Below are 13,636 nucleotides of genomic sequence, written 5' to 3' on the forward strand. Positions count from 1 at the left end.
TAAATTCTGAAACAGCTGAGTTACATTTGCTAATACTAACTATAAAGAACAAACAAGATTTGGAGAAGTACTCAGAATCCATTTTGTTTTTTGAGACAGGATCTCACTATTTACCTCTGGCTGTTCTGAAACTATGTAGATTAGGCTGACCTTGAACTCACAGAGATCCACCTACCTTTAGAACTTGGAATCTGAAGTGTTTATAATTTTCCGTCACTTAACAAGTTTAAACCAGAAGATATTTGAGGCTAAAATAAAATCAATGTCTAAAACATAAAGCTGGTTAGGAGCTGGCCATGGTGGGTCTTTAATTCTAGCAGAAACAGGTAGGTCTTTGTGAGTTCAAGGCCAGCCTGGTCTAGATAGTGAGTTCCAGGTGGCCAGGGCTACACAGAGAGACACTGGCTTAGAAAGCAAAACAGAACAAATAAATTCAGCTGTGAATATAAAAAAAGGTACTTGCTTTGTTTGCACAAGGCTCTAGGAGCAATACAAGAACTGGGGGGTGGGGGGGGGGGGAGACAATACCTTCTGTTTACTGGAAAACTAGCCCGAAGTCCAGGGGACTCTGACCCCAGTTGCTAATAGGTCTCTCTCCTTTCAGACAGACAATTCTCTGGCTACCAAAGCAGTCACTTTTAAAACAAAGGTAACACTATGTATCAACACAAAGCATTCTAGTAATCCTAAACAATAAAATTCCATACATTTTGCTAGTGCTTTTGAAAAACAGACAAGTGAGGCAAAAACTATATGACAAAGGACTTTTTCCAAAAAGAGGACCACAGGTAGGTGACTTGACCCAACCAGAATCCCCTTCTCCCCTTCAAAGGGGATTCCTTGATAGGACCTGAAAGAATGTTTTCCAAAATGAATTGGTGACTGTGATGTTGGATGACTCTATTTAAAAGGCAGATAGTATACTCAACACTGAGCTGATTCAGTTCTTATGGAAGACTGGATAAAAAGAACAGAAAATACTAAAGTCACTTACACATTACAATAGACAGCTATCCATCTATTATTTATTTAGAGTAAATATTTAGTTATAAAAGAAACTCAGCTCAATGTAAATATTCACAAACACGGAGGCACAGAGAAAAGCACTGCCCCGTCACTTCTGTGCATTGTGTATACAATGCTTTCAAGCATGGAGTCAAAGCAGCTGTTTCTCACAAACTATATGACCTCACTGCATGGTTGCTTCCTGGTTCACTTCAGAACTCTAAAAGTAATGTTCGGTGTTCACATTATTCATCCCATGGAGACTTCTCTCCTGACATCTCACTATCTAAACGGGTGCTGACACTTACAGTGCAGTTATATTTTGGCACAGATAAAGAAAATCCTTGTTAGTTCATCAGTCTATTTTAATATTCCCTGTTAAAAGATATCAACTGCACATAAATTCCAAGATGCTTGGAAGAATCCAGAAAAGGGAAAAGAAATGGTGATTTTTTTTTTTAAGTGCTAATGCTTTTCACGCCCAGTTCAGTCACACCAGCTGGCAGAGGTGTTAGCTATGGCTTTATTCTTTCTGAAACTGTAGTCACTTCCATGACATTTCAAAAACTGCATCAAGAGTGATTTTTTTTTCTTCATGATCCTGATTCTTCTAATTTTAAATCTCATTTAGGAAACAACTTCTAAGAGAACTAAGAAGGTATCTGGATAGTCTGCAGCTGCTCAGAGTCAAATTATCCTGTCCTAGATCCCCTAGTGAACTAGATAGAAGGGAAATGGGAAAAAAAAAAAAAAAATCAAAGCCACCCTTTCTCTCTGCAAACAAAGTGACTGAAATACATGAGCCCTCAGCTATGGCACCCATTAAGGGGTCCTTGGCTCCTAACTGTGTACGGGCCCTTGGCTGCAGTGTGACTTGCACAAGAAGTACACACATCCCCCGAGAGGCCCTTTAATCCTCGCTGGAAAACACTGGTGGAGAGACTATAAATGATGCAGTTGCAGAAACTGTTACTAATAGCGAGCCAGGTGGTCAGGAAAGATGCAGGGCGGCTGCTGCAGCCAGCGGAGCTCTCCAGCAGGAAGTAGATGATGTATGGCAACCAGAGGACATAAAACACACTGGTAATTCTGAATAGGACCATGGCATAGCGCTTATCAGGACAGGTCTGGGCTTCCCCAGTCTCCCCGTTCTGGCTGCTGAATCGGGCTTGCCTTTCGGTGATTTCTTTTGTGTGCTGCTGGCAGATGCGGAAGATGTTGAAATACGTGAAGCAGACAATGAGGACAGTGGGGGCATACAGCATCACCACGATGAACAATGTGAAGTAGGGATTGGTATGCCAGGACTCTGCACACCACTGAAATACATCTCCATGATATCCAGGTTTGCCCCAGTGGAAGAAGGAAGGCAGGAAGACCAGGGTGGAATATAGCCAAATCAGAAAAATACAAAGTCGTAGTCTCCAGGGAGTAACCAGCGTATTATAGGTTAAAGGCTTAGTGATGGCAATATATCTATCAATGCTGACACAGGCCAGAGAAGCCATGGAGACGCTCTTCAGAACTGATACTACAAAGCCAAATACTTGGCAAGTCATGGCCTCCTCCATAGGAAGAGGGTAGTGGAGCAGTGACAAGGATGGGACCAGGCAGCTTACCCCAACCAAGAGGTCAGCATATGCCATTGTCTGGATAAAATAACTTGCAGTGTGATCATTCAACAGAGGTGCACAGTGAAACACAAAAATCACAATGATGTTGCCAGAAATAATCAATATGGTTAGAAAGACAACAATCAGTGCTTCCAAAAGACAAAAACTGACAGTTTCCAAGTAGCCCAGTGCAAGGAGACAGAAAGGATGGCTGCTCTGATCACCATCCAAGGTGGAGTTCATCTCGTTCGTGCTCAGGAGCTGGCTCTCACTTCATGCTGCCCGGTTCCCAGGAGCAGCTATTGTCACTGCAGTCAATTGTGCATGGGTGTGTGTGACAATGCCAGGAACCCTAGTCACCAGGTTCCTGCTCTGCTGCCATGCAATTTCCCTTTAGATTCTTCCTGGAACAGGGAGAGCCAACAGCAGTTGTCTGGCCAGTCCCAGACTTGGCCATAATGCCATGTTCACCATGCACACATATCACCAAGGGAGTAAGGCAGACTGGGGACAGTGTCTTCAGGCCAAGTGAGGGTGGGGGAGAGGCAGAGGGAGGAAGGCTAGGAGCTTCAGCAGGAGTTGTAATGAGTCTCCTCTGAAGAGCTAACAGAAGAAAAGGAGAGAGCATTTTACATTTTGCATTCCATGTCCTAGTCAAAGAACTGACTGCCACCCCCAGCCCTTTACCCTCAGCAGCACATCTGTAAAGGGCGCTTATTTCAGAGGAGTGGCTAGACCATACTTCCGAGATCAACATAAAAAGGAAAGCAATTGCAGATCCATCTACCCTCATTCTCTTTTATTTAACCTGTTGTGGGAGAGAGAATCTCCTTATAGCAATCCTAAAAACATCTGGCTACAATTACCATTGATAAAAATTAACCAAGATTAATTTTCTCCATTAAATCCAATATACTATCTTACTTGTGAAAACATCTTAATGGAATTTAAATGCTTAGCTCAATTTCAGAGTGTTACCTGTAATTCTGCATGCTGAAATCCAAACAAAAGCCACAATAAATCCCAAACAGAAAGCCTTGCACTACAGGACTGTGCTTCAATCCTGTGTGGCAGAACTCCAGCACAGAGGGAGGGTAAAGGAGTGGGAGGGAAGCAGGAGGAGAAGGGGAGGGAAGAGGAAGAAGGGGAGGGAAGAGAAGGTAAATGCTGTGCTCACACACACTCCAGCATCTTGGGCAACTCATTAGGATTCATTGCCGGAATCTCCTGAGCTTTCAGACCGCACTGTGGGCACTGATTTGAGTTTCAAGCAGTGTAGCATTTGAAAGCCGTTTCCTGTCTGTCTGGAATCCCCCTGTTAGGTAAATGAGTAGGATCCAGACTGTTAGCGAGAAAAATACAAGGATGGATGGGTGGGGAAGGAGGAAAAGGAGGAGGGGATGGGGAGAGAGGGAGGAGTCAGGAGTTGAGCTGAAGCACACTACCAAAAGGGTGAGGGGAAAGTCCTATTTTGGTGTACCATTTCCCAAGAACAAAGAACAGTATCAAAGAAAGGAAGTGTGTTAACAGTACACGGCAGTGGAGGAGTTCTAACTCAGCTGCACAAGGAGACTGAACTATTCAGCCTCAATTTTCTTTTACCGTTTATTGGGCACTGGCCAAGAAGAAAGGGTGCCCTGTTGCTGCTGTTTTGCCTCTCCCCTCAGTCTAGTTAGGCGCTGCACCAAAGTGGTAGCCTGAGGCAGCTTGCAGATATTCAGATACAAGTCTTTGAATCTTAGGGTGCAATCTAATCCAATGCAAACTGAAACCATACAGCATTTTGTTTCAGGTGTCATAAAAAGTACTTTTCAATACCAGGAATTAGGTGCCATGTGAATGATATACTTCTGCCTGAATAAAGCCCCACACTCCCAGCAGAGCAAAAGAAAACAAATGATGGCATTTGTAATAATCCCAGGAGATCTGCATATCCAAACAGAGAACTCACTATGTGATCCAACTTGTATTCTTACTGTATACATGCCTACAATCACAACTTGGTGGAAAGTGAGCAGTGAACACTGTCTACCATAGGGAAGCAAGGGCCTCAGAACACACGGAAGCACAAGACTGATGGCAGTGACAGGCCTCAGCAGAGGACACCAGTGTCTTCCTATATTAAACCACTGTCTCTCAAAGATGTGAGGTACTAATTCCTATTCCTACTTCGCCCGGGTCCTTTCCACACTCATCCAACAGCACATGGTATGCTAAGGGCTCTATCTTTGAGTGTCTCTTACACAGTAGAGCAGCTGTCTTCTGAGCTGCAATTTTATAGTCCATTATCTAGACTCAGCTGTAGTCTGAAAGCACTGACTGGAAATCCTGCAGTTTGAGACAGCCCACACCCATATAACTTATCACAATAAACTGTTACAGCTATTTTATTATTATCTATTATTTTGAACCTCTTACTATGCCTGCTTTGTAAGTTACATTTTATTGAAGGTATGGAAAACACAAAATTACAAAGTTACAAGTCTGGTACTATCTAATGCTTTAAGCAACCACTGGAGGTCTTGAAACATGTCCCCAGCACTAAGGGGAGACTTTGTTACCACCACAATAAGCCACAATTATCTTTTGCCATGCTTCACTGGAACCAAAATAATATTCTAAAGCTAAAATGGTAAATAAACAAGTTAATAACAGTAACAAGGCAGCTGCTTACACTTAATATGGTTATGAATCATTCTGAGTACTTTCACTTATTTACCCTATTAATACTAACAATCATACAAGCAAGGTTCTATTATCATCCCATTTTAGCCTAGGGATATTAAATTGCCCAACAACAGCCAGAAAACAGTGGAGTTAGGATTTGAAGCAAGATAACCTGCCTTTTATCAGACACATGAAATCATCTTCCATCTTGTTTTTTACTTTATTTCATTTCATTTATTTATTTGCTTTTTTTGAGGCAGAGTCTCACTATATAAACCAGGCTGCCCTCAAACTCATGAAAATCAGCCTGCCTCTGTACCACCATGCCCAGTTATACTGCCTTTTAAACCTAAATGTATAGCTTCAGTTGGGATTGGAAACACAGCTAAACAGTAGAGCACTTGCCTTGTATGTATAGCCAGCAGTGGAAATACAAAATGCTATACAACAAATATGAAATAAAATGATTCAATTTTTTTATCCAGCTATACAAAACCATTAATGTCACTTTCTGGAACTTGGCCCTCGCTGGCTGCTGGCCTTACCTCAGTCTCATCATGGAGTCACCCAGCATGCCTCACCTCTAACAGTGAGCGCTCCTCCTCAACACTGCAACATGACTCTGCCCAACGATCAACCTCCAGGGTGACCCCAGAAGGTTCGGATGAGAAACCCTCTGTTTTCTTTTTCTAAACAGGGTTTCTCTGTGTATCCTTGGCTATCCTAGAACTTGCTCTTGTAGACCAGGCTATCCTCCAACCTGCCTTTGCCTCCTGGGTGCTGGGATTAAAGGTATGTACCACCACTGCCTGGCTGGATAAGAAACTTTTAATGTCATCTGAATTCTAAAACTTTAATGTCAAGTGAATTCTAAAACTCATATGAAATTTTATTTGTGTATAGTTAACTGCCTACTTTTCTCAGGACTGGTACAGAGAAACAATTCTTCTTTTAAGTGAATGAACAACACATGTCAAATACAACAGGAATTCTGTTTTTAGGTTTAAATAGCTTTCAAATAAAGCTACAATGATAACTGCTGGTGTACGCACAATACAAGGTAGGCATTCCTATTCTTAAAGTCTAGGACCTAGAAGCAAGCACTGAAAAACTTGCACTAGCCTAAGGTTTCAGAACTTATATCTTCATATCAGAGTGGTTTAATTGATAGACTACACAAACCAAACAAAGACAACCAGAAACATCACCATCACCAAATAAAAACCCCCAAATCAGAAACAGTTCTGATTACAAGCTTTTAGATAGGGATGTTCAATCCATACCAGGCTAAATGATATAAAACTTCTGTGGGAAAGAAACAAAAAAAACTGGGTGGTAGTGGTGCATGCCTTTAATCTCAGCACCCAGGAGGCAGAGCCAGAAGGATCTCTGTGAGATCTTCTACAGAGCAAGATCCGGGACAGGCATCAAAACTGCACAGAGAAAATATGTCTCGAAAAACCAAAAAAAAAAAAAAAAAAAAAGAAAGAAAAAAATCCCCAATAGTAACCATTTTAAAATGGTCAAACTAATATATTCACATTTTTAGAATTCAGGAAACCTTAGAACTCCCTAGACAGATTTGATATGCAGAAACTCAATGGGAAATGCAATGGAAGTATTTTCACAAAGATATGAAGAATATTTATTTACACAGGTAATTTTTTTTAAAGATTTATTTATTTATTTATTATGTATATAGTATTCTGTCTGCATATATCCTTGCCGACCAGAAGAGGGCACCAGATCTCATTACAGATGGTTGTCAGCCACCATATGGTTGCTGGGAATTGAACTCAGGACCTTTGGAAGAGCAGACAGTGCTCCTAACGCTGAGCCATCTCTCCAGCCCCTACTCAGGTAATTTAAAGAGGCCTACTATAGCAACTGCTCTTTGGAAGCAGTACTACAGGGTAGTTTGTGTGTATGTGTCTCCTGTATTTCATTTATAGACTTTTTAGTGTACAAAATAATGGTTTTCATAACATGTATATCATTATACTTGGTGTTCAAATTCCCTCCCACTCTTCTCTCTTATAACCACCCTGACCCCAGAGTACCAATTCTTTTCAGAAAATAGAATTTTAAAGGGTAACTCACAACATAATGTCTTTCTATTAAGAGAAATTAATTTGTTTTTATTTTTATGCATATGAGTGTGTATTTGTTTAAGTTTATGTACATTAATGTGGGCATCTAATACCCTGGAATTGGAATTATCAACAGTTGTGAGTCGCATGTGCAGGTCCTCCACAAGAGCAAATAAGTACTCCTAACTACTAAGCCATCTCTCTCCAGCCCCTATGATTTCTTATACAGCAGGACTATCCACTTTGAAATGGCAGAATCATGGCCTGTATTTTGAAGTAAGACTCAAACATACTAGAGCAAATTCTCAGTATCCAAAGAAAATGGGTCACAGAACCTCTACTGGATCTAAAATTCATAAGTGCTCAAATCCCATATAGAAAAAGATGCAGTGGGGAATGGGGACTATGGTAGAGTGCTTGTCTACCATGTCCAAGATCCTGGGTTCAATCTTTAACACAGAGGGAGGAGGAAGTATTTATATACAATATACACAAGATTCCTGTAAGCTGTGCAGTGATGGCACATGCCTTTAATTTCAGCATCAGGAAGCAGAGGCAGGCAGATCTCTGTGAGTTTTGAGGCCAGTCTGGTCTACAAAGTAAGTTCCAGGACAGCCAGAGCTATTTTACAAAGAAGCTCTGTTGCAAAACAGAACAAAAAACCCAAAATGAAACAAAAACCCATATTTCCGTACATATCAATACTTTGTAAATTACTTACAATACATAATATAATGTAAATGCTATGTAAATACTTGCTATTTTATTGTTTGAGAAATAATAAGAAAAAAATTCATAGATCATTGATACTGAAGGAAATTTTCAAAAAGATTTTCTATCACTGCATACAAAACCCAAAAATTCAGAAACTGCTTTTATCTGATGTCCCAATGGTTGGTCCAAGGTACAGAACCTTATTTGAGTTTATAAATGGAAGAGTGGGTGCACTGAACCAGTGCTCAGGCTTCCCAATTCCAAGTGCTTCCTGCTAAACAGACAGCCTTTCAGTGCTGGGTGCCCAGAGCTATATTCCTGCAGTTTCAGTCCTTGCTTATTAAATTCCAGAGAGATATTTTTATTTAAGAAGGAAAGAGTCTGCTCAGTGATAACACTGTCACTGGTGCACTCTATTCTAGACCTATAAGATGTGGCTGGGCCCCACAGCTTCCACTGGACAAGCAACTAAGAGAGAACATACTGGGGATACACAACTGCTGCCAGCTTTGGGTCTGTATGAGCTTGTAATCGTAGGAAAGTCTTACAATTGAAAGTAAAGCTCAGCAGAGGAAAGAATACAAACATGTTTGAGAAGGAGCATGGGGGTGGAAAGAAGGAACATCAGGATGTGCTGCTGATCCATTAGTCTCTCCTACAAAATGCATTTTCTGTATAAGTTTCGCTGTAAATTTTGAATACTAAACATTGAATCAAAAGAAACACTAAGAGGCACTGACATAAAATATAAAACATAGTCAAAGACAGAAGGGACTGAGGAAGGTTCTGGAAACTGTAAATCAGAAAACACCTTGTTTCCCTTTCATGCTCAACTCAGATTTCTGTGTTTCAACTCAGACTTCTGTGTTACCAGATTCAAACATAAAAATGAGGCAACAATCAGTGAGGCAGGCTGAGGGAATCACTTCCTGGCCTTCTGTTAAAACAAGTGCGTTAGAGGTCAGGACCAAACACCAGAGGAATCTACAATTGCTTGTGCTGGTGTAGTGGTTTATTCCTAGAACTTGGGAGGCAGAAGCAGGTAGATCTCTGTGGGCCCAGCTTGGTCCATGCAGCAAGTTTCAGGTTAGCCAAGGCTACATAGTGAGACCCTATCTCAAAAACCAAAAAATTAGCTGGGTGGTGGGTGGTGCACGCTTTTAATCTCAGCACTCGGGAGGCAGAGTCAGGCGGATCTCTGTGAGTTCGAGGCCAGCCTGGTCTACAGAGTGAGTTCTAGGAGAGGCACAAAGCTATACAGAGAAACCCTGTCTCGAAAAAAAACAAAAAAGAAAGAAAAAAAAAAAAAACACCAAAAAATTGAAACAAACAAAAAACCCCAAGTGCATGTTCTGGACTCCATGCAGAAAATGCCTTGGTAACGTTTAACATTTTTTTTTTTTTTTGAGGCTTTATTATTTTTATGCAAGGTAGGGATTGAGATAGGGTTTCTATCGCCAAGGCTGAACTTGAGCGCCTCCTGCCTAAATGTCCTTAGTGCTGGGATTATAGGAGTGAGCTAACAACACTAGACTCAAGATGTTTTAAGTAGATAGAATATACTCCAACCATAAAAAGTGTAATAAATATATAATCCAGGGACACCATCACCTGTTATTACCAAGCTTTATGGACTATGTGCAACTGTACGTGCTACACTTTTTTGGAACATGATCGGTAGCTTATGACTTTTCCATGTAACCAGACAACAACACAGGAAGACCCAGCATCTAAGGTTCTTTCATAAGGGAATTTTTTTGACTGCAATACTTTTGTTTTATAGGTATATGAGCATGTATTAATTATATGTAATGACATTATTATATATTACATTTTCATACAAATACTCCCTCCTACTCCTGTGGACATCCTTCCCTCTTCCCAACTACTACTCTCTTGTACTTTTATGTATACATTTTTCTTCTTGTGAACCAACAAGCTTAATTAGGGTTACTTACAGGAGCACAAGTGAAGGGTTATTTTCAGGAGCATGGAACACCCACTAGTGGTTATACCACTGAAGAAAATGTGTCTTTCTTCCACTGTGATCTTTAACTGCTTTAGATCCAAGGAGGGTTAGGACTTTGTTAGACTTCCTCTCTACGTGATGGAATGAATACTCAAGGGCATGATCATGGGCAAGTCTTAGGCAGATGTCCTCAGCTACTGACAGTTCAAGAGTGTCATGGGCTGCACTGTACCTGGAAGACAGCCCTCTGTCCCTGTCCCTTTTCTCTGGCTCCTTTAGCCTTTCCACCTCCATCTTCTGCATATTTCCTGAGCCTTGGAGGGATGATACAAATGAATTCTTTTCTAGAACCTGTCTCAAAAGCTGTACATACACCCTGGGGTTCTCCTGAGAAAATGAACCACTCCTTTATTACTCCCACTGTGATTTGTCAGGCAAGTTCAATAAAGGACATTTAACTGTTCCTGTATTTAGCTTCCTTGGTCCACAACTTTGTTTGTGTTAGACATTCATTTTCTTTTGAGATCATATCTCCTTTTTGTATGTTGTTTCCCTATAAGATTTTTTTTGTGTTAATAGTTTTAAAAAGATAATATATTCTCCTAATAAGGTTTAAATATTTTCTTAACAAAGTTTTTTGTTTTGTTTTGCTTTGCTTTCTTGATTTTTTATTTTTCAAGACAGTGTTTCTCTGTGTAACAGAACTAGCTGTCCTGGAACTCATTTTGTAGACCAGGCTAGCCTCAAACTCAGAGATCCACCTGCCTCTGCCTCCCAAGTGCTAGGATTAAAGATGTGCACCAACACCATCCAGCTATTTAAAAAGATTTTACCTTTTGTCATACTAAAAGTTCTCATGTTGGGCAGGTGAGATGGCTCAGTGGTTAAAGGTGCCTCAGTCCGAAAACTCCCAGGTTCCACATGTGAATAAAGAGAATGGGTTCTTACCAGTTTTCCTCTGCCCCTACCCACACATATACTGTGGCACTAGCATGCCAAACAAGTCAATACAGATGCAAACAAAATAAATAAGATATAAATGAAATTTTAAGAAACTTCAAGTGCTATGGGAGAATCCACATATTCATGACCCAGATATCAAATTTACCTATTAAGACCAACTACTTAATAGCAGATAAAAACTTCAAAATTTTGAGAAAATTAAAACCAAACCTAGTTTATGGGTACAAAAGGGCATAAATGCTGCCTAACCTTGTAGGAAATCATTTTATATCTTTGTACACTGTACACAGAATATTTTTTTCTTGCTTTGCTTGTGAAACATTGAAGAATGCCTCCACTTGAGCAGGGACACTGTGCAAACAAGGTTTATCTTAGAGGAATGAGCCACAGCAGGTTAAAGTGTAACGCTCTGGAAGTATTTTCTTGTAAGTGTGGAAACCGAAAGAAACCCTCCTTACCAAAGCACATTTGGTAAAATATGAAAAAAAAAAAAAAAAAAAAAGAAAGCTTGGTGGGAGCCTTAGGTAGGCAGACTGTCACAGGTTCAAGGCCAATCTTGGCTGCATTGTGAGTTCTAGACAAGCCAAGGACCCATTTTTTTAAAAGCAAAAAAACAACAAAACAAAACAAAAACCCAACCAAATAAAAACCCATGAAAATTAAAAACAAAAACTACACCAACAAAATAAAATAAACAACCAAATAAAAACTCATGAGAATTAAAAACAAAATCCCCCAAACCAACAATGCAAAATATTTGTATACACTGAATAACACAAGTAACGTGGCTCATAATGTTAATCTAGGCTGAAAGGATTGAGACACATAGTGGGTTAGTACACATGTCCTATCACTGAGATAAACTCAACTGAAGAGATAGACTTTATATATTCGTCTTTGTGCCAAGAGAAGAAACATCTCTGAACTACACTTATTTAAGATAAATTACAAAACATTTGACTATTCACTCTGAAATTCATATCCTCTCACCTTGGTGATGAGAATTCGGTACTTTTCTACTAAGTGGTCGTTGTTGTGGCAGCCTGCTAGCAGCTGCCAGACTTCTCCACGAAGAGCTTCTGGGACACCACTTCTCACTAAGGATGGCAACTGCTTCGGTCTCACATTCAAGTTGAGATGCCTAAAAATAAAGCTGCAATTCATTACTTCATCAAAGGAAGATGCTCTGAAAACGTCTTTAATGAAAAGAAACGGTTTACAAAGACATGAGAAGGTAACCCAGTAATAATAACAACAACTGAAGCAGTAACATGGCACCTGCAAACCACTCTAAGTATCTTCATTATTATTATTTTTAGTTTTTCAAAGACAGGGTTTCTCTGTGTAGCTTTGCGCCTTTCCTGGATCTCGCTCTGTAGACCAGGCTGGCCTCGAACTCACAGAGATCCACCTGGCTCTGCCTCCCGAGTGCTGGGATTAAAGGCATGTGCCACCCACCGCCTGGGTGTAAATAAACTTTTACTGACACACAGTTATGAATATTTTTCTGGTTACTATTTATTATTGTTTTGATTTTTTAGTAGCAGAGGTGAGTAGCTGTGACAGACTGTCATTGGGCTACGATGTCTTAAATATTTGCTATTTGGTCCTTCACAGAAAATTTTGGTAACCCTAACTTAAATTTCTTTCAGAATGACATTAATCATTGACAGTATTAACTCTACGTATAATTAGCATACTATTTTATACTAAGGCCATTAGTGCTCCTATCTTCCAAGAACCATATTCAAATGAGCCTGAAAAGTGACACACAAAGATACTTACTAATACTGTATTAAAATCTACTTTTGTAAATAAACTAGCTTCAGGATCAGACTTGTTATGTTAAAAAGTTCTGGCTCTGCATATTAGAATGCTTACCCTGTGTGTGAAAAAGCAGAAATTTGTCATATTATAGTTGAAAGAGTGCATACAATTTGGCACTGTGCTTGGCATATGGTAAATGTTTAAACTATGATTACTACAACCTTGAAATTGATAAATTTTTAACAACAGGACTACTAGCAATTTTACAAACTTCTAAATTCCATGCTATTGCAATGCTTACTATCCACAGAACACAGACAAAAATGGTGAGATGGATGAAAGAGAATAGATTATCATGTATCTGAAGACATGACTCCAACAGCAGAAGCAGTTGGAGAAAATCCAATGACAGCCCAGACAAATGGGAACTCAGGTAATGCACTGAAGAGAGTGGGACAGCTGGCTATGAGGAACAAAGTTGACTACAAAACAAAGACATGAAATAGAATGTGCTGGATTCATAGAATTAAAGGAGCTCTCGCCTGGTGTGTCCCAGCACTGGGAGGCAGAGGCAGGCAGATCTCTGAGTTCAAGGCCAGCCTGAGCTAGACAGTGAGTTTGAGACCAGCCTGGGTTGTAGAGTAGGTTCCAGGACAGAAAATGAGCTCTAGACTGTAAATACTATGGAGATGATTTTAAATATGCTATTATTGAATTATGTCAATACTGATTATGTCAAAACATCTCACATATATAAAATTTCTGCATCTGCAGTCCACATACTCTAAACTCACTGAGCTGAAACTGAACGTGATAGACATATCAGAAGTCATGACTCTTGATAGTAA

The 13,636-nt window shown here is 40.0% G+C and overlaps 2 protein-coding genes across 4 annotated transcripts in view; both read right to left on the minus strand.

The window, feature by feature from the left end:
* Positions 1 to 13,636, minus strand: part of Rabgap1 (RAB GTPase activating protein 1) — a 124,193-nt gene that overhangs the window by 43,087 nt on the left and 67,470 nt on the right. For all 3 annotated transcript variants that reach the window (XM_036183979.1, XM_036183978.1, XM_036183980.1), the window contains exon 13: positions 12,012 to 12,162. In XM_036183979.1, the coding sequence (XP_036039872.1) occupies positions 12,012 to 12,162 (151 nt within the window). The remainder of the gene's footprint in view (positions 1 to 12,011; positions 12,163 to 13,636) is intronic.
* Positions 408 to 3,726, minus strand: Gpr21 (G protein-coupled receptor 21). Its single transcript, XM_036183985.1, has 2 exons — positions 3,597 to 3,726; positions 408 to 3,221 (listed from the first exon to the last, which is right to left on the minus strand). Exon 2 carries the CDS (start codon positions 2,859 to 2,861, stop codon positions 1,812 to 1,814), a length of 1,050 nt encoding a protein of 349 aa, XP_036039878.1. The 5' UTR covers positions 2,862 to 3,221; positions 3,597 to 3,726; the 3' UTR covers positions 408 to 1,811.

The sequence above is a fragment of the Onychomys torridus genome, chromosome 4 (assembly GCF_903995425.1).
Source record: "Onychomys torridus chromosome 4, mOncTor1.1, whole genome shotgun sequence".
Lineage (NCBI taxonomy): Eukaryota > Metazoa > Chordata > Mammalia > Rodentia > Cricetidae > Onychomys > Onychomys torridus.